This window comes from Ziziphus jujuba, chromosome 10 (genome assembly GCF_031755915.1).
Source record: "Ziziphus jujuba cultivar Dongzao chromosome 10, ASM3175591v1".
Classification (NCBI taxonomy): domain Eukaryota; kingdom Viridiplantae; phylum Streptophyta; class Magnoliopsida; order Rosales; family Rhamnaceae; genus Ziziphus; species Ziziphus jujuba.
The window spans coordinates 9,989,302-10,010,137 of record NC_083388.1 but is presented as its reverse complement, the minus strand read 5'-3'; the positions used below and the strand labels follow the sequence as shown (position 1 = coordinate 10,010,137).

Below are 20,836 nucleotides of genomic sequence, written 5' to 3'. Positions count from 1 at the left end.
CTGGATGAGTGCAATATTCCATTCGTGCCTAATTTGATTGTTTAGAGAAAAATGTAATATGCTGATTTGGATATAGGAAGGCTTCACATCTTATCACAACATGGTTATGGGCACTACTGGAGCCTCCAGAATGAGTTTGCAACTTTTCTTTCTTCTTCCAATTGGAAAAGCCTTCAACAACAAACGAGTCCCTAAATAATTGTTCTCTGATTTTGGGTTTGAAAACATAACAACATAAACAGTATATAACATCTTTCACTATATTATATTCCGACCAATTAGGATATTCACTAAACCAAAGAGGATTAAACCTTTTTAATCTTGTTCCAAATAATTTTTGAGGAAATTATAATTTCGAGATTGATAATGACCTTCTTGCAAATATGCATTTTGAATTTGAACTCGAATATTAGAATTAAAATCTAAAATCCGTGTTTGCAATCCAGGATCTATGGGGAGATCTTCCACGTAAACTTCAATAGAATTGTCGCTTAAACTATTATCAATTCTCTTTGGAGGTGGTGACGGTTCACGAGATATTGATTTTATTTTGAAAAATCTTTCCATAATTGTTCCACATTTGACAAATACTTTCAATTAATATATAAATAATAATTTAATAAATGATAAAAAATAATAAATTAAAACAAATAATAAGTGAAATTTATAAGTGTAAAAATATTTAGCATTCATGGTTAAATTCTTTGGGAAAATAAATTATTTTATTTTATTATTAATTAATTAACTCTAAATAGATTGAAAATAATAAAAAACTAATCCCCAAAAATAAAAAATAAAAAATTAAAGACAAAGTTTTTACCCGTATTGAAGCCAAAAGCTAGATAGAGATGTTGAAATTTAAAATCTTCTTAAATATTATTCTTTCAAAGAAAAGTAAAACCTTATAATTTTTCATATTATAGAAGTATTTATATAGGTTTAATGTGTGGAGAACAAATTTACGTTGGAATAGGAAACATAAAATTTATTGGACAGCCCATAGAAAAAGAAACTGATTAAAAATAAAAAATAAAAAATAAAAATAAAAAAAAACTAAAATTGAATGAAGATCGAAATAAAAAGAGATGAATGTTGAATGCAGTCTTGCTACTATAGGGCTTCCACATCTCAAAAGTGTCTTCCCTTTGAGGGAAAAGAGGGGACCCACCTTGTCACTAGATCCATAGACGGCTACCTGGGTATATGTCATTTTTGTAACCTTCTCCAAGTCATTCTGATCTCCTGTGGGGATCTCCCAACAGAACCTGTGTCCACAATATTCTCCCCATGTCATTATAGTTGAATACTGAAGACATTACATTTGCCTTTTAATCTAATTTATTCCATTTTTCACTTTTGTAGGTTAAGAAGATAGGCCTTCACCAAAAAAAAAAGGTCAAGAAGATATAGGCAGCGGTGCAAACTTGGGAGTTCAAGGTCAAAATTGGTTTCCATCTTATTGCAATATGGTAACAACTTTATAAAGAATCAAAAGACATTGTTAAGAATTTTGACAAGAATGCAGCTGCCAGAAAATGAAATGAGCAAGAAGTACTAATAGCTACCTGTTCAAAATCCCGACCACCAGGGGTCATGCATGTCATACCAAATAGCCGCTCTTTAGTCATCAGAAGATTTTCATTAGGAACGTACCGGGCAAACCCTAGTGCTGTTGTGACTCTCAACAGGGGCTCTGCTTGTTCTCAGAATCACCCGGAAACAGCATGACCTGATTCATGATAGGCAACAGTCTGGCGCTCCAGCTTGCTTATAATCTGTGTTCAATAAGTGGAACTAGAGGGTGTTTTCTGCATCTCCTAACCAAAATAAGGCCAACTCTTGAAGAAAAGCAATCTAAGCTCCCTTCAGATAAGGGGACACTCAAAATATGCCAGCTAAAATGAGGACTTTCAACCCTACTAATAGTTTTCATTAGAATGAAGATGAATAACAGGAGATAATTGTTGCTAACACCCCAAGCATACTGCAAACTAAAAGAAACGCCGTTGCACAACAAGGACTTGAAAGTTGGGGGCAATGGAGAAATGCAGTCCATGTTATGTAGAAAACAAAAATCCATCCTGATTCCACAACACTGGCTGAGAGCAGAAAAAGGAAAAGGGTTTGGTACGGAATGGTTTTCACTGCATGAACAATCAACACCTCACTCCAAAATGAAATGAACAATACATCATCTCATGCATGTAGGAAGTAGGTATGGACCAAATACCTTGTTCTTCTTCTCTAAACCACCAATAATCCTATCAATAGCTGCCTCAAAACTGTCCATTGTGACCTGTGCACACTCTCATTCCTAGCAGCAATGGGAGCAGCTTCATTACAAATATTTGCAATGTCTGCTCCAGCAAATCCTGGGGTGAGGGCCAAGCCTCTGAGAGTAATATGATGGCTCATGATCAAGTTGATCTTTCTCAAGTATATCTGAAATATTTGATCATGACCTTTAATATCAGGTTTATCGATGGCAATCTGATCAAATTGACCAGATATCAACAGAGCTTTGTCCAAAAAATTAGGCCTATTGGTGCCAGCGAGCACAACTCCAGAGGTTGGTCCAAATCCATCCATTTGAAACAACAACTAATTTAAAGTACTTTCACGCTCATCATTGGCACCTGAGAAACTCCTCGTCCCCTTGCCTGACCAGTTGCATCAATCTCATCAATAAACACTACACAAGGAGCACATTGCCTTGCCTCCTGAAATAAGTTCCTCACCATGGATGGTCCAACACCAACAAACACCTCCACAAAATCCGAACCAGATACCGACAGGAAAGATGCTTTTGCTAAAAGGGTCTTTCATGTGCCTAGAGCACCTACCAACAGTGTAGCATTTGGAGCTTTCCCTCCCAATCCTCATATTTCTTAGGGTCCTTGAAGAGATGCACAAACTCCATGATTTCTTGCTTTGCCTGATCACAACTAGCAACATCTTTCAAAACGACCTACACCAAATACACAATATTCTTGTGTACTTTAGGAAAAGCATGCTAAAAACAGTGTTTAAGAGTAAGGTTGATTATTGAGAAAAAATTGGGTACAAATTACTTTTTTTGCAGCAACCCAAAAGTCATTACTGTTGGTTAAGGGAACAGAATACCACCCTTATCTTTTGCATTTTTATCTACTTTGGTAACATGGGCTTTTCCTACGTTGAATATTCCATGGACACCCTTTCCTCCACCACCACCAACGCCCAGTCCACCTTGTATCCTCCGACCCGTATAAAAGAGTGACCCTAAAACCAGTAATGTTGATGTGAACCTCATCAACTCCTGGTACCAAGCCATTTCAGAGACATATGTCACAGGAACATAATCATGAGGCTCTATCCCCAATGCTTCCTGGGCTTCCTCCAATTTCTCCTTGAAAGACTCAACACTTCCATTATTGAAATAATATGTATACTGTCCTTGATTTCCTCGAACAGTGTTACCATTAACAGGTCCTTGAACAACACCCTCACTTGTTTGATCGTGTGGTCAGTTCCTTACAAATACTTTTGCAACTGATTTATTAGAGACAACTATATGGTCAACTAAACTTGGTCCCAAAAGCTTGTTCTTGAATTCTTGGAAACCAATCTGCAGAGCACAAAATGTGAGAGCATATAAGATGTAAGTATCTAAACTCCAGTAGGAAACAAATGCACAGGGTGAAAAACAACAACAATAAAGAAATCAAAAACAAAATTAAAATTAACAAAAAAAAAAAAGAAAAAAAAAAAAGGAAATATATATGCATATTTATACAGATAAAATAAGTTAAAATGTCAATGTGCAAGAGCAGGAAAAGTTAAAACTATTAAAGCTCTTCAAGCTATCTTTCATATATGAAATTCAAAAGCAAGGTAAATAAGGTAAATAATCTATTCCATCCATGCCCAACAAGGGTCAAAACAAATTTAATGGATATATTTCCATGGAATGACAGTTTTGACCACTTTATTTAATTAAGCTTTTGCCTTAGGGGCCTTTTCTAGAAATTACAAACTTTTTGCCTAGACGAGAAATTAGTTTGCCACAAAATTCCATGCTAACCAGAACCACCAAAAAAAAAAAAAAAAAAAAAAAAAAACACCCAAAAAAAGAAAAAAAAAATGTAGTAACAAATATACTTATTTCTGTGGGATGAAAGGAATAGCCCAATCACTAACAAAGGAGTGATTAAATTTTGAAACTGTTTCATAAAAGTGACTTGAAAATTCCCATAATCATCTGTGTTAGAGCCATCCGAAATTAAATAAAAATTCCAGTGATTCAATAGAAAAAGATTTAAATGCAATGTTCAAAATTTATGGGGGAAAAACAAAAAAAAAAAATGATGCATGCTTATGCTTGAGAGTGCAAGAATTAGAATATGCCTGAAAATGGAATCCAGAACCTTACCTCTACCATATAGTTTCTGAATATCAAATTTACTCTACTTGAATAATATGTTATCACCAAAACAAAATTTTGCAATATAATAGTCAAATCTTTTTAATCAGAGGTTGTATTGATCGTCAAAAGAAGAATGAGGGCCTGTCAACACAAGAGATTCAAGAGATATGTTATATCAGGCTAGAAGATCGACGGAAATGAAAAAGGTAACAAAGATAAATGGTGATGCAGCTAACACCGTCTTAAATTAGTTCAGCCCACTGCCATGACAAGCTTGACCCAATTATCCAACTCCTTTCATTACCACCCCCACTGACGGCTTAAAACACACCTCTTTCTTCATTTTATTAGGTTCTTAGGTTTTACCAATAAACATCCAAAACACCAAAACAAATATAAATAATTAGATAACAGTAAACATGCATATTTCACTATAAATGAAAGTTCCCTGAATCGACCGACTGAAAACTCATTCGAGCACTCTAAAACCCCAATACTTATAGCTCTAAATTGTAATCACCATGTCACATGAGGTCAATGGCTCAGTGGCATGTTAGTATTTTCCATGACATGCACTGTGTGGTAAATACAGAGAACAACCTAGACTTCACCCTCAGAATAATCCAAAACTGTGAATGTCCTAAATAGAGAACAATACTACTAAACTAGCATAGCCTAATTTTTCATTATGTTATTACAGGTACTCATTATATTCAAACAAATAAGAGGCAAAAATATCCAATATGAAATCTTCTAATCAAATGCCTAAAAGGGTAGAGCGTATAAGATTGTTCTTAGCTGAAAACCGAAAGCTTTTTCTTATCTTTGGACTCTGATTTCTGATCGTACCCTTTTTGGAATTTCCTTTCCCTTTGGGTAGAAGTTCTCATAATTTGCAGATGAATTTTTCATAAGTTTGGAAGCACCATTACTACTAATTGAGAATGAAACAGTTAACAGAAAGGGGGAAAAAAAAATTTTCCAAACAAGAACAGGTAAGTGCTTACTCTTTTTCTTTGGGCTTCACAGGAAAATTGTCTACAAAAATGAATGTATCTGAAATCGGAAGCATGTGCCTTGTGAGCTCCTATCGAAACTACATAGCCTAGGCTCGCAACGCTTGAGGCTTGACCTTGCCACCACTCCTTTATGCCTTTACAATCTTGGATAAAACGACATATGTGTTTTGTAAACCCATAGCCAACTCCCTGACTGTGCGCCTAGTGTAATATCTTACTGTATAGCATGAAAATCTCAGAAATAGAGTCTTGTTGCTTCAACTCCATCAATTTCACACCAAGTTTTTTTACGTCTATTGGAAACATTAATCCAATGGGGAGGGTTTTTTGAATGGAATACGATCCAACAAGGACATATCATAACCTGTTTTCCTGCTCTACATGGGCAGCACACAATGTATTCATTCCCCATATATCTGCTTTTAAGGTGGCATTTCTGATTACTCTCTCCCTCGGCTTGGTTCTAAGTCGATACACTTTCTTGCTACGGTTTGATGGATGTTTCCAAAGATGATTGGATGTTATTGAAATTAAAAGGCATTTATTATTTATATTTTATCAATTTCTATCGATATATATATGCAGTACTTTAAAGATTTCTGTGGAGCTATCTTCAGAGATCTGTAAGTGTTTGTATGTAAATATAAATACACATAAAAGTTTTCAGAAATTTATGGTCTAAATTTATCTGTTATAATATTACTCATCTTCTTCAAGATTTATTCCTTGGTTTGAATTCTTATGCAGCAAAAACTTATGATAAGCAAATAATAAATAATATAATAGTAATAGTTAACAAGACCGTCAAATGTCTACGAAGCAAATTATATATATATATATATATATATCTTAGAGTATATGCATGCTTTGCATAATTAAGAACGTACACAATATAGATATATATGTAGCTACATTTTTGAAACGTCTATATTTATATTAATCATGTATTTATATATAGGGTGGTCAACATGATGACCGACAATCTAGACCACTTCTGGGAGGTGGAAGGTTTGCATTGTATCGACTGCTTGACCAAATTTGGGTTCAAGATGGTGATTAGTTTTCTTTCCAATATTCTCTGAAATGGGTTCTATTCACATATATCAATTCTACAATATATTGTGATTTTACCAAAACATTTACACAATAATATTTCAGGTTCAAAATTGGCAAGCCAAATGAACTAATCAATAATGGAACAGTTTTTCCGTACCTGTAAGCTTTTTGATTAGTAAGTTCTATAGCAAAATTTCTAAAGGTTTATTTCTAATGCAAAGACCTGTCTCTCGGCAGTCAGAAGCTCCAACTCTTGGGATAAATGGGCCGTTACTTCACAAAAGTCTATCTACAGTCAAAATGTAAATGATACTTGGAGCACAGAAAAGCTTCTGCACAAAATCTTCTTTCTCACTTCTTTTTTAAGAAAATTTTTTGGGTGCTATACTTTTTGCCTATGAAGCTCTTCAGTCATTTTGTTATCTAAAATGTAGGAATTTAAGCCCATAATTTCATCAGTGGTTTAGTGTCAAATTAATAATGCATGCTTCTCTTGCAATATATTTTGATATGTCTCTGTAATGTTGATAATTCATTTGATTTTCAATTCCTTGAGATTTAAGAAATCTTGTGCTGTTATGGTTATTCTTGTGACTAGGCAAAGACAAACCAGCATCACTTTTCTGAAACAATTTGAACAACTTGCAATATGAGATCCTTCTTTCTTCTTTTCTTTTTCGGCAAACACACAAAACAGCTCCTTGGTTTGTGCACTCATATGCTCTAACGGCAGCTAATTGACCTGCCACTCTCTAGCATTCAGGCTCAATAGGCCTGAAACCACATCACTGTGATTTAAACTTAATATAAGTAGATATTTTTGCATCTTTCACAATTTACCATCTTATGCATACAGCTTGATGCTTCTTCAAACTTAATTCTTACTTAGTTGCAAGTCTACGCCCCTACCCATAATGTGAAAATGATGAGGAAAACAACATTACACAAAGCAAGAACAGAAAAAATTGCTCATATCCAGTTATCACAACAGTGCCACGCAATGTAAGACACAACTTGATGACCTTGTACTCCACATGTTGTACAGAAAGTTGACATTTATAAGAGGGGAAGTAAAGCTCCTAAGCTGTTTTTCATAAGATGAGCTCAAATATATTGAAATAAAAGCTGGATCAAACGCTTGAACATCAATAGATTCAAGAAATACTTCCTCTATTTCACACTTACATTAGAAAAAGAAAGAGAACGTGACAACTCAATCCGGTTAAACTGCTCCCAGTCCCCGTTTCCTCTATGCCTTCACTCTACAAGCCCTGCACAAGAATACACCAAGAGTTTCATTTACCAATTATCCATCAATTTAAATAATAACGAACAGCAAACTCTACTACGAAATGCTAGATCCCAAAAGGAATATGTTATTGTGAACAATTTGAGTTTCAATGACCAACTTTGTTATCAGCTCAATCCTTCAGCTAAATTGACATTGGAGCCTTTTAGATGCAACAAGAGATTGAGAGATCCAAGGTTTATTGTGTGTGCGTGTGCCTGAGCGTTAGCATTATGTCAACAAGATGAATCAAAGAAATAGAGATTAACAAAGGCCATAAAATAATATGAAAGAAACATTCCCAAAAAGCATTTAGAGCAACCAAATTAAACAATTTACGACTAGATCTATACAACAAAATAGATCACAAATCAAATCTTACTCCAAATGCTACTCCCATTGAATGAACCATGAACTAAATGGTAATAGTACTGTAGCCAGAGATGCGTGGAAGGCATATAGACTTTGTCAGATGCATCCAAGGCATAGGTCCTAATAGACAAAAGGAAATATCAAACGTTTGATACCCATTCAAGGATTCAAGCAAATGCATTACAGAAAAATCCGCCAAAAGACTCAAAAGTTAAACCTTCGATAGTGGCTTTCAATAAAAGAAATGTCATCGGAATCATAGAGTGAAAAAGCACTTAGAATTTTCTAGAGTCAAATTTTCCTCATCAGAAAGTACAAATGAATGAAAAAAATAAAGCTCTCATCTCCTAATTAGATCTTACCTGATATCCATATTGTTAACTTTTTATTTCTTGTGTGCATACTGCACACGAATGTTCCACGCGTCAAGTAACTGATGATAAAAAATTAACTGATCATGTTCTTTTCCCAATCTTTATAAGCCACTTGAAATAAATCATTTTGATTGCAGAATCAGAATAATAACAAAGAAACAAAATTACCTGAACATCCATTTCTTTCATAGCTGTGCTAGCTGCAGACTCAGAAGTAAACTGCACAAACCCATACCCTTTTGATTTCCCACTCTTGTGATCACATATTACTTTAACTGCAAGATATGTCAATGGACCATGCATATGCATTGCATGGTTCCCAGAAGTGATCTTCGATCCAAAATTGTAAGAAGTGCTATACGATAAAACCAAGATAAAATAAAAAATGAAAAGAAAAAAAAGAAGGTATTATGCTTCTTTTGATTCCTTGTAAGCTACTTACTTCTCTTAAGTGATTACATATTACTTTAACTCCAAGAAATGACAACTCAAAATTCCCTTAAAAAAATGGTCTTTTAAGAAAATGACCTTCCACAGAAATGTCAACAACCTTTATAATCTTGACTCTACCTTCAATTATTTCACCATGTAGTCCAAAAGCATCCTTAAGTACAGTTTCATTAGTATCATAGGAAAGACACGCAATCAAAACACATAAGACCCTTGAGATTTTGGATTACAGAAATTGATTTATACTAAGGAAGCTCCTCGAATCCAAGAATTTTCTAGAAAACAAACTTGGTTCTGTTCTGTAGTGGTTTTACAAAACAAACCAAATGTTAGTAACATTTAAAGAAAATTGCAGCATTCTAATAAAAGTTAGTTTTCGCAACCAAAACAAAGGATCAGCTTTTCACTTCTCAACGGAAAGGGTTACTGAAAGTTATAAACTACTATTAGAAATTCAACATATCATCTGCTGGCTAATAGTTAAAGATAATAAGCCATGAATGCTCACTTGACCAATTCTCTCAGTGGCAGCAAACCAAGTAGTCATTCATGCTTTTGAATTGAGCAAGTGATACATAACAGCTACTCAGATCAAGAATTTCCATTTTGGTAATTGTTTTTCATCAAGCAGCTAAAGAAAATCGTCAACTAGTCATTAATCCCGCTTTCGATGTATTACAATTTTGCAACTGGTAACAATAATTTGGTATCAAACATTAAATTTTTTAATCAAAATAAATTTAAAGTTACAAATATAGGCTATTATATTACCATAGCATGTTTCTCATTATGATGTAGCAAAATACTACACGGAAATTTTAAGAATCCCCCATCCAACATATGCCAAGTGTATGTACAACTACTCTAGAAATTTAAATCTAAGATTTTATTTTTTTTATTTTTCTTTTTTTTAAAGGCTTTCTACTTTGCTATCATCTCGAAGCAATTGAAATGAACAAGAACCATGTTTGGTTGCCAAGAAAACCAAAGAAAAGTCAAATATCCATATATATACACTTTGAGTAAAATTTTGAGAAGTAAATTTCAAATGCAAATCCACAAAGTAAGCAAGCAAAGAAACAAGGTTTGGAAGAGAGACCTCCAACAAACAATTTGGTGGTAGAATGGCGCGGCCACAAACCCCTGACCAAGGGAAACGTACGGCCATTCGAGCCTCACATTTTTCTCTCTTTCCGTGGCGGTGTATGAAACAATTTGCTCCACCTCAGCATGCCTTTTGTGGTGGTGGCAAGACCCACTCATCTTTCGCCATGTGTTTACAGTTAAGCTGAAAATGTGTTTCAATTTTCCAAGTCAGATTTGTAATTTTTTTTTTTTAAATAAAAAGGAAAAAAATATTGAGCTTTAGGGGCGGAGGGTTTCAGTTTCAGATCTCGCAGTGACTGAGTTATGGTTACGGTTCTTCTCGGCGGTAGCGGGCTATCATCAGATCTCTAACCAAGTTTCTTAGACCAAATAAATAATAATAATCTCTAACCAAATTTTAAAATTAAAAAAAAAAAGGACTAATAAGCCTGCATATTCTAACCCTAGAAAAATAGAAAATAATACATCATTTTTTTTTAAATTCAAAATATAATATTTTTTTAACATTTGTATCTCTTTGTGCTGAGTTATATACACATGGCCAAAAAAAGACGAATGAATGCTGACACGACAGCTGAAGCATCATCCATTTCCTTTTTCCCGTCCCAAATCCAAAACAGAATTTAAGCAACACGGTTGTGTTTCGAGTTTAAATCATGCATTTGGGATCTGGATAAACGATGCCGTAACGAGTTCTCTGTGTATGGTACCCATTTTTTAAAAAACACAAAACTTATTATCATTATTTTTATTATTTATAAAAACGTAACTTACAAAACTAAACTCCAAATTTTTTTTCAATAAAAACGTAACTTAAAAATTTAAAATAAAATAAAAAAAGATAATTAGAAATTTAAAGTTGATAGAAGTCCCTTATTAAATTTGGTTATAAAACGGTTCATTGAGTCGTCCAAAACTGGGTGAAAATTGGTTTTTTTTTTTTTTTTTTCCTTTTTTTCCATGTAGGTTTTTTTTTGTTTTTTTTTTTTGTTGGGCAATATTTCACATGAACTTTTTTTTTATCTTTTTGCTTTTTTGCTATATATTCCATAATCCATATGGATTTTTTATTTTTTATTTTTTTAGCACAATATTTCATATCAATGTTAGGAATTAGGATAGGGAATATCTATGGGAACCAAATACCTACCACAGATGAAAGCGACTAGGAAAAAATGTAAAGAACAACATTCCGTAATACCACGGTAGTCTGGGACTAATTTTCCTGGTTTTCAAAAGCTGCCACGTGAAACATTTGCTCTTTTTTTGTTTCAGAAAATGGTTTATGTTTTTAAAAGTTGTTGATTTGATTTGTTAGTTTAAGTATGTACTGAATGATGGATTTGTTACTCAATATGTTATTGTCCCCGAGGGAGTAAACTATCCTTTTGTTTTCCTGTAATTTTCTTGAAGTTTAGATGACTACAGATTTCCCTTGTATATTTGGTTTTCAATAACATGGGAAGGATGACTTCCAAATTATATACGACTTTGTTCATCATTGATTTGCCTTCACCATGGAGGTTTGATCACTGTGTTAAGTTGTTTGAATCACATTTGGGCTCTCAAACGAATCTATGTTTCCCAAAAATTAAGAAAAGAAATTATGCCTGATAAAACGCAAAGAAAAGAATGTTCCTTTCTTGCTTGCCTTTAAACTATAAACAAAATTTTGCACAGAAATAACGTATTTCCAATATATAAAAGATCCTGCTTACAACAAAACCATCCTACGAAACTTTGCTGACCCAAGTAAGCTCCTAGATATTAGAAACAAATCGTTTCCTTCACTAAATCCATAACGAGTTCCCAAATAACAATCAGAAAGAGGACAATAGATTGCAATGTTTTCGTCTTTAAAAGAAAAAGAAAAAAAAATTTCATTAAGGATTAAGCTTGTCAAGTTCGCACTACACAATCAACAAACAAAAACATAGGAAACTCCTAACCGCAAATTACATACAAATCATCATTAAGAGTGAGCAATCTAATCAAAGAGGGTAGTTTTGGGCTAATTAGGCTTTCCTTGGGGATTTGGTAGCCTTGGAGGGAGATTTGGGCTCCTTGGCTGCTTTGTCAGTCTTCTTGGGTAAAAGAACCGGGTTGATGTTTGGAAGAACACCTCCATGAGCAATGGTCACTCCGGCGAGAAGCTTGCCAAGTTCTTCATCATTCCTTACGGCTAACAACACGTGCCTTGGAATGATCCTGTTCTTCTTGTTGTCACGAGCTGCATTTCCTGCCAGTTCCAACACCTGAAGAAAAACGCACCCAGGTAATCGAAATGTTAGCCCAAGATACCAATCTTACTCGGAGGGAAAAATGGTCAATAGCAACTCAACTATTACCTTATTTTTCAAGGAGGCAAGTAATCACAATCTGACCCTCACAGAACACACAAATTATTTTGATCATTTCCTATATGTGCTTCTAAATCATGGTACGAACTAAACAGCTACTCTACATTTTCTCAACTACCAAACAGAATAACGATTTGAACCCCAAATTCCAACCAAACCCACAAGTCCAACAATCAAAATCTACCTAGAAAAATAAAAACCCATAAAAATTAAACATTTCATTTCTTCAATTTAAGTAGCAAAATTTTAAAAAATAACAATAATAATAAACCAAACAATAAAAAAAAAAAAAGGAATAAGATCGATGGGGTTTATTCACCTCAGCAGCCAGGTATTCAAGGACGGCAGCCAAGTAAACCGGAGCTCCGGTTCCAACACGCTGAGAGTACCTCCCCTTCTTCAAGTACCGACCAATCCTACCGACCGGAAACTGAAGGCCGGCCTTCACCGACCTCGAAACCGGCTTCTTTTTCGGACCTCCTCCTTTCCTTCCTCCAGCTCCCTTCTTCACTTTCGCACCGGTATCCATCTCAGCTCAGCTCAGCTAACAACGAAACAAAACCACGTCTAAAACCCTCAAAAGGAACTGAAGAAGAAGAAAATCTAACTATGTTTGACTACGAATCGGTTAAAGAGAGAAAAACAAAGAGAAAGATTCGAAATTTTCAGATGAAAAGCGTGGTCTGCGTTGAAGCGAGGTTTTATAGGGGATGCGAATGTAATCGATTTGCTAAGCCCCTGTCTAATTTGGGGTGTGGAAAGGGTGAGGATTTTGGGTGGATGGTGAACCGTTGGATCTGGACATTATCAACGGCTGCTTGGTCTTTAGATCACGATCCTCGTAAGTCAGAATGAACCAATAGAATAAAAACGCGTGTCCCATTGGCGGACTCTGGTTTTCAATATTCCCGCTGCGAGTTTCACCGCGCTTTGGCAATTTCAAAATTTTAAGCTTTTTTTTTCTTTTCTTTGCTGAATTTCAAAATTTTAAAGCCAGTGTTCTGTTTTTTTTTTTTTTTTTTATTACATAGTTAATAAAAATAATCAATTGATAAAAAAAATTTTACTCGAGAGACGTATCATATAGCATTCAATAAAACATAAATCTCTGATTCAGCTTTGATTCTTTTTGATTGATGGACAGCACTTATACATGGCGCAAGTTGCAATTTGCTTCGGAAGTAAAACAAAACCAAAAAAAAAAAAATGGGCTGCAATTTGTTCACATGCAATCTTATCACATAATGGGCATTACCGAAATTGATTCCTTCTATATAATATATAAAAATTTTACTCATTATCATATTCATTCTATTTGTTTTCAAAAATATTATAAAAAATAAATAAAATTCAAAAATAAAATTATCTAAAAATTTTACTATCTTAAAATTATTGTCATATATCGTCATTATATTCATTTTGTTTCTTTCCATAAAACTTAAAATTCAGAAATAAAATTATTTAAACTTTTTCACAATCCTAATAAAATTTGAAATGAATAATTTGATTTTTGTTTTTTAAAATTTTTATAATGTGTGGATATTATTAAGATTTGGTTATAAATTTTTATAATAACATGTACAATGGTTTTACAATAATTTGTATAACTAATATCTTCACAAATAATTTATATAAATAATATTTTCACAAATAAAAATTCCACAATCTTCATGAAGCTTGAAAGGAAAATTTTGATTTTGATTTTCAAAACATTCCATAATATATGGGTTCGAATATTTTATTTTTGGTGATGGAACTAAACTTGGCAAGAGGATTTTTTTTTTTTCCTCTTTATTTGGTTTCTTTTTGAATTTTTTAAAGATAAGATTTTAAAAAAAAAAAGCATGTATATAATGAAATATATTTTTATTACAAAGATATTTTATACAAAAACGTCATACACTAATACATATTTTATGCAATAAATATAATTTTATTGTAAAATAATAAAATTAATATGGTAATTAATAATGAAATTGATCTTTTTATTATAAATTTAAAATAAATAATGCATTTTTTCAATATTTTCCAAAAAGTATTCAAAATGAACTTATATATATGTGTGTGTGTGTGTGTGTGTGTGTGTGTATGACAATATTTCTTCAAGCAAAAATATATATATATATATATATATATATATGACAAAGATTTTTATAATGTGAAGCAATATAAAATCGATTTTATATAAAATGTGGTTTCGTATTTAAAAATATAATTAAATATTTTTGAGTTTTGAGTTTAGAGTTTATTTTTATTTGTAACTATACAATATAATAAAAATTGTATTAGACTAATTACTATCAAATTGATTTGTAATTATGATTGAATTAGTTTTTGTGATTTTATTGAATTTCAATTCTTAATTGATATCCAGTGCTAATTTTATTTTACTAACAAGAATGATAATATTATTGAATAACTATTCTACTATCTAATTATTTTTATAATTACAATATTATATTCTTGAATATAAAAAATAGATAGTTGAACTATAATGATATATATTAAATTTAAATTGAAATTGGAAAAATAATAACTATCTATAATTTTAATATCAATATAAAAAATAATTGAAGATTTTTCAAAGCATGGTTAGAATTTGACTAATATGTATAAGGTAAGATATTTTATATATGGTACAAATAATTATAAATAGAAATAATGAGCTATAAAATTTAATGAAAATAACTGTTTTATTTAGAACATTTTAAAATATATGTAAAAGGAAAAATCCTAAAACTTAAAAAAAAAAATATATATATATATATATATATATATTAGATAATTGAAGATACTTATGGGAATACAATTGTTATATTTAAATCGAATTCTTTATTTAATCAAATTAAATCTTTTATATGAAAAAAATAAAGTATATCTAAAATTTATATTTTGATGGAAAAATAAAGATATATTTTAAAATATAAATTTCAAGAATCAAAATTTGAAAGTCAAAAATTGAATTAAAAAAAAAATAAAATTCAAAATCATGTTTTATCGAAAGTCTTCCGATTCTATAAATAAAAAGAGAAATAGAGGGATAAACCAAAAAAGAAAAAGATATTGGAAAAATAGTAGGAAAATGTTAAAAAAAATAAAGAAGAGACAAAGTAAAAAAATAAAAGAAAAAGAAAAAGAAAGAAGAAAGGAAAAGTATAGAAAAAAAATATTGACATAGATATAGATGTTATGTAAAAATCTAATATTGTAGATGCTATAGATAAATATTTTTTAATATAAAATTTTACCTTCAAATTGTTTGCAGGTATTTTTAGTGCAATTGAAAATGATGATGATGAATTGTTTAGTAAGTATACAATTGATTATGCAATTATTTATATTTCTATAATTGATATTTTTTATCAACTTTATTGAAAATATAATTGAAGAGATTATTGTCAAAGACAATATATACCTACGAAGAATTTTGAAAGCCCAACAAGTTCATTGATATTGTGTTTGAAAGCTAAGAGTTATTTCATTCATATTATTTTAAATGTTAAATGATAATCTTATTTGTATATATTATTAAATGAGTTTTGATACGTATTTTTTCATTTTTTTTTTTTAGATAAAACAAACTTAAGTATATTTTGTGAGTGAATGTGCATGTGAGATTAATGGTTATCTAAAAGTAATTATCATATTTATCATGTCAAAAAATTCAAAAGTTATATTAATTTATAATTTTTAAAATTTATATATATTCCATTAAAAATTTTATTTGTAGAATGTGATTTATACAATATTTTAATATTTGATTTTATTATAACTTATTAATTTTTATTAATAATTATTGAAATTATCTATTACAATTATATTTACGGGATTAATTACACTGCACAGGGTTTCTTTTAATTACAATAAAATACCTAATCTATGTGATAATTGCACAAAATACCCTATCATTACCACATTGACGTTAAAGTTAACGACTTTAACGAAAGGAGGGGCATAATAGTCATTTGACACAAGTACAGGAATAATAATTAGTAAAGAAATATTTAAAATCAGATTTTAAAAAAAATATATATCTAAAATCAGAAATAAAGAAAAAATGGATGGTCTGATCAAGGGTTTGATAGACATGGCGCTCGGTCACGGTAATGATCAGGAAGAAAAATCGGGTCCAGAGTCCCAAGAGGAACGCTTCAGATCCACTTGGTCAGAGGTTAGCATCCCCGCAAAAAAAAAAAAAATCTTTTTTTTTTCAAATTCTAATCTTACTAGTTGAGGTTGCAATTCAACTATGTTGCTTTAAAAATGGTGGTGTGATAAAATGCGCAGGTGGTGTCGGGTGAGCACGATAAGGATGAAGAAGGAGGCATTGATCATTGTTCACATGGCTATAATAGACAGAATCGATAGAATACAGAGGTTTGACTTTTGAATTGGATTCGACTTCTACAAAGTACTTAGAATGAGAAAAAAATGAGATCAAAGGTGAAACTGCAGGATCAAAAGGTGTCCAAATAAAAAGAATCCAATGGCCTGCAATCCACCCCCTTTTTCTCTGTGATTTTTGTCCTTCAGTTTCAAAATTTAGCTATGTAATTGTGTCAAATGACTATTATATCCCTCTTTCTATCAACTTTAACGTTAATGTGGTAACAACAAAATGTATGATTGTAATTATCACATACATCAAAGTATTTAGTCGTAATTAAAAAAAATTCTGAAAATGTGCAATGTAATTAACTCTACATTTATGTGCACCCCATGGCCTTAATACTTGTTATAATATGTACTTTGATGATATTTGGAAGAGTAAATTACATTAAACTCCTCCAAACTATTTTCTAAAATTATTAGTTACATTTAAATATTAAAAAAAATTTACAGCATAACCATGGGATAGCATCTTTAAAAACTTAAATTAGAAAGTAAAGTGTTCTATATTGGACCAACAACAATCTCCCCTCCTCCATTTTCTTCTTGTGAGGTTAGATGATGAAATGGAGAAGGAAAAAATAAATAAATTCCTTATTAAGTTTTTTCTCTTATTTGGTTATTAACAAAAACCATAGTCCTATCTCCCTTTGTTTTTTTTCTCATTCTACCCAAGGTTCATGTCCCTCAATCTCATTGACCTTGAGGTTCTTCAACGCCGTCATTGCCATTGTATGCCAATCCCATCAACAACTTCCATTATCATCAAATCTATCCACTTTTTCACCAACCCTTTCTCTAACTTGTACCCTTTATTTATTATTATTTTTTTCAATTTGAATTGATATTTTCACATGGATTTTCCTTTCAACCAATCATAATTTATAGTCTTTTCCATAATAGTTCTTATCTCTTTCCTGATTCATAACCAAGAAAATAAAAGAGAGACGAAACCAAAAAAAAAAAAAAAAAGGTGCGGGAAAAGGAGAAGAGGGGAAGCAAGGAATAGAGCGGGTGGGAGACTCAGGCTTTACCCAAGCCAAATAAAGTGAAGATTGAAAACAGGAGAAGTGAAATAGAGAAAGAGAAAGTTGAAATAAAAATTATACAATTTTTTTAAAATTTGGAATAAAAAATTTAATTTTAATTTTTGAAAATTTCCATAATATGTGGGTATGAAGATTTTATTTTTAGTGATGGAACAAAACTTGGCAAGAGAAATTTTTTTCTCTCCTTAGTTGGATACTTTTTGATTTGGTTACTTTCTCAATTTTTAAAGATAAGGTAAAAAAAACATATATATATAATCAAAGATATTATTATTATTAAATATATTTCACACAAAAACTTTATACACGTACATATATATATATATATATATATATATATGCAATAAATGAAATTTTATTATAAAATAATAAAATTAATATATTATAATTATTAATGAAATTGATCTCTTTATCAAAATTTTAAAATAGATAATGCAATTTTTTCAATATTTTTCTAAAATTGCTCAAAATATACTTATATATATATATATGTGTGTGTGTGTGTGTGTGTGTACAAACATGACAATATTTAATTAATATGAAATTAATTTTATGTAAAATGTGGATATCGTATTTAAAAGTATAATTGAATATTTACAATATAATAAAAATTATAACAAATTAATGACCATTAGTTTAATTTGTAATTATAATTGAGTTGATTTTTGTAATCTTGTTCAATCTCGAATCTTAATTGCTATTCCATGCTGATTTTATTTTATTAACAAAAATGATAATATTATTAAATAATTATTCTACTATTTAATTATTTTTTATAGTTATATTATTATGTTCTTAAATATAAAAAATGGATAAATTCAATTTGGAATGATAATTATTAAATTTAAATTGAAAATTTAATACTTATATATAATTTTAATATTTAATATCCGATATTAAATTATCTAATATCTAATATTTAATATAAAATAAAATTGAAGCTATTTCAATAATATGTTAAAGTATGACTTTTATTAATCATAATATTAGTCAAATCTTGTACAAATATAGTCATGCTTTAACATATTTGCATGGAATCAAATAATAAATTTCAATTTCAATTTTAATTTTGTAGATGGAATATATTATAAAAATACATTTGAATTTAAATTTGAATCTTATAGATAAAAAAAAATTAAAGAAGTATGAAAATGGTATGTGTATAAGAAAAATTAGATAGGTAAATATTTATGAATTTGAATTTTATAATTGAATAATATTATATATAGAGGTCAAATTTTTAATTTTTGACAAACTTATGATATTATATATATATATATATATATTATGTATAAAAGTAAGATAGTTAGTAAAAAAAATTTTCCGCATGTCATCATTAGATTTAAATATAATTAATTATTATATATTATTTTTGAAATCATCTATTATGATTCTACATACCATGCATCGCACAAGATTTAATATTAATTATAGTATAAAACTAAATGAGGATAAAGAATGAAATACATAAAATTTATAATATTTTTTTTAAAATCTAATGTTATTTAAGCAACATATAAGAATTTGATTGATTTCCATTCACTTTTTCTTAGTAGGTTTTCAATATTAAAAAATAAAAATAACAAATATGTTAAATTAATATTACCATATATGATTTATCTATTTTATTCTTAGTAGCCGATAATAAAAGTGAATTAAGAAGCTTACTAGATCATTGCTATATATGTGTGTGTGTGTTATTTAGTGTTTTATTTGACAACAATAAGCTTCTAAATTTAAGTTCATTGCAACAGAAATTTCTAAAATTTAAGTCCTTTATTCTATCTTACAATGACAATTTTATCTTTTTAATATTTTTAGTAAATATATATTTAAATTATTTATTCAGCATTTTACAAAATTCTTGTCAAAATAATATATTTTAATATATCATTTTTATTGGTTCAAGATTTTTTCTATGTTCTTTATGAAGAAATAATTATATATATATATATATATATTTGTAAACATTAAAAGAAGTATATATATATATATATTCTATAATATTTTTCAATAATAATTTCATTTTATATTTTCACAAATTTCTATATATAAATCAGTATTTTTAATATTTTCTTATTACTCGTAAATATTTTTAAATATCTTAATTTGTTAAACAAATATTTTTGTCAGTTTTTTAAGTACCAATATTCAATATTCATAATTTTAAACTATTTTTCTGAAAGAATAATTTCTGATAAAATATTACTGTTGTTGCTTTCTAAACTATTTTAAAGTTGTATTTCGGCCCCTCTCAAAAGTCTAAATAGTAAAATTTTCATTATGCCTCTTCACGTGCTTGGCATGTTCATTTTTCTATTAGAAATTAACGGAAAATAAGCAAAGTTCTTTAAATGTAACACATATACGAGTTCAGAAGGTTAAATGCTAGGAAAAAAAAAAAAAGAAGAAAAAAAAAAAGATCAAAGTGCAATAGCTAATAATGTTCAGAGAGTATTTGCACAATTATCCAAAAATAAATTCACTATTTAAAAATTTACCCTTTACAAAATTAAAATGAACTCTAAATATTTTTACATTATTAAAAAGGTATATCAATTTTTTGGGGAGCGCTCAATGCAATAACATATTTAAAAAATATGTGTTGATAAATTGTTTTGATTTTTGATTTCATAAATTCAAAAATGAATAAGTATTGAGAAGTTATAAATGATTTTGCTCATAGTTTTTATACTATTAGATTAATCTATTTAATAGATAAATTGTTATTTGTAAAATTTATTGGTTAAATAAGTTGGTATATAGAATCAGAGTTAATTGGAGGGAATTATTTGAAACTATTTCATAGTTTAACCAAACATAAAAACTATTTGTAACCAAACTCTAAATCGATTTCGTTTGACATACTCCTAGTAAGCTCTCTCTCTGTGTTTCCTAAGAAACACTCCTAATAAGTAAATTCTTTCAAAAATAAAAATTTAATTTCAAATCCATTGGCTCTTTTTT

The 20,836-nt window shown here is 29.9% G+C and overlaps 1 protein-coding gene, 1 long non-coding RNA gene and 1 pseudogene across 2 annotated transcripts in view; 1 reads left to right on the top strand and 2 right to left on the bottom strand.

Annotated features, from left to right (window-relative positions):
- The window catches only part of LOC132799638 (uncharacterized), a 253,368-nt gene that overhangs the window by 34,247 nt on the left and 198,285 nt on the right, over positions 1-20,836 (top strand). The window lies entirely within an intron of this gene.
- LOC107411052 (ATP-dependent zinc metalloprotease FTSH 10, mitochondrial-like) lies at positions 892-8,823 on the bottom strand (annotated as a pseudogene).
- LOC107411054 (histone H2A) lies at positions 11,742-13,147 on the bottom strand. The gene is made up of 2 exons (XM_016018564.4): positions 12,751-13,147; positions 11,742-12,326 (listed from the first exon to the last, which is right to left on the bottom strand). The coding sequence occupies exons 1-2, from the start codon at positions 12,958-12,960 to the stop codon at positions 12,087-12,089; spliced, it is 450 nt and encodes a 149-aa protein (XP_015874050.1). The 5' UTR covers positions 12,961-13,147; the 3' UTR covers positions 11,742-12,086.

Coding starts and splice junctions, on each gene's coding strand:
- LOC107411054 (XM_016018564.4), bottom strand. CDS start 12,960: ATGGATACCGGTGCGAAAGTGAAGAAGGGAGCTGGAGGAAGGAAAGGA. Junction 12,327..12,750: donor TTGAATACCTGGCTGCTGAG/GTGAATAAACCC, acceptor GTTTTTCTTCAG/GTGTTGGAACTGGCAGGAAA.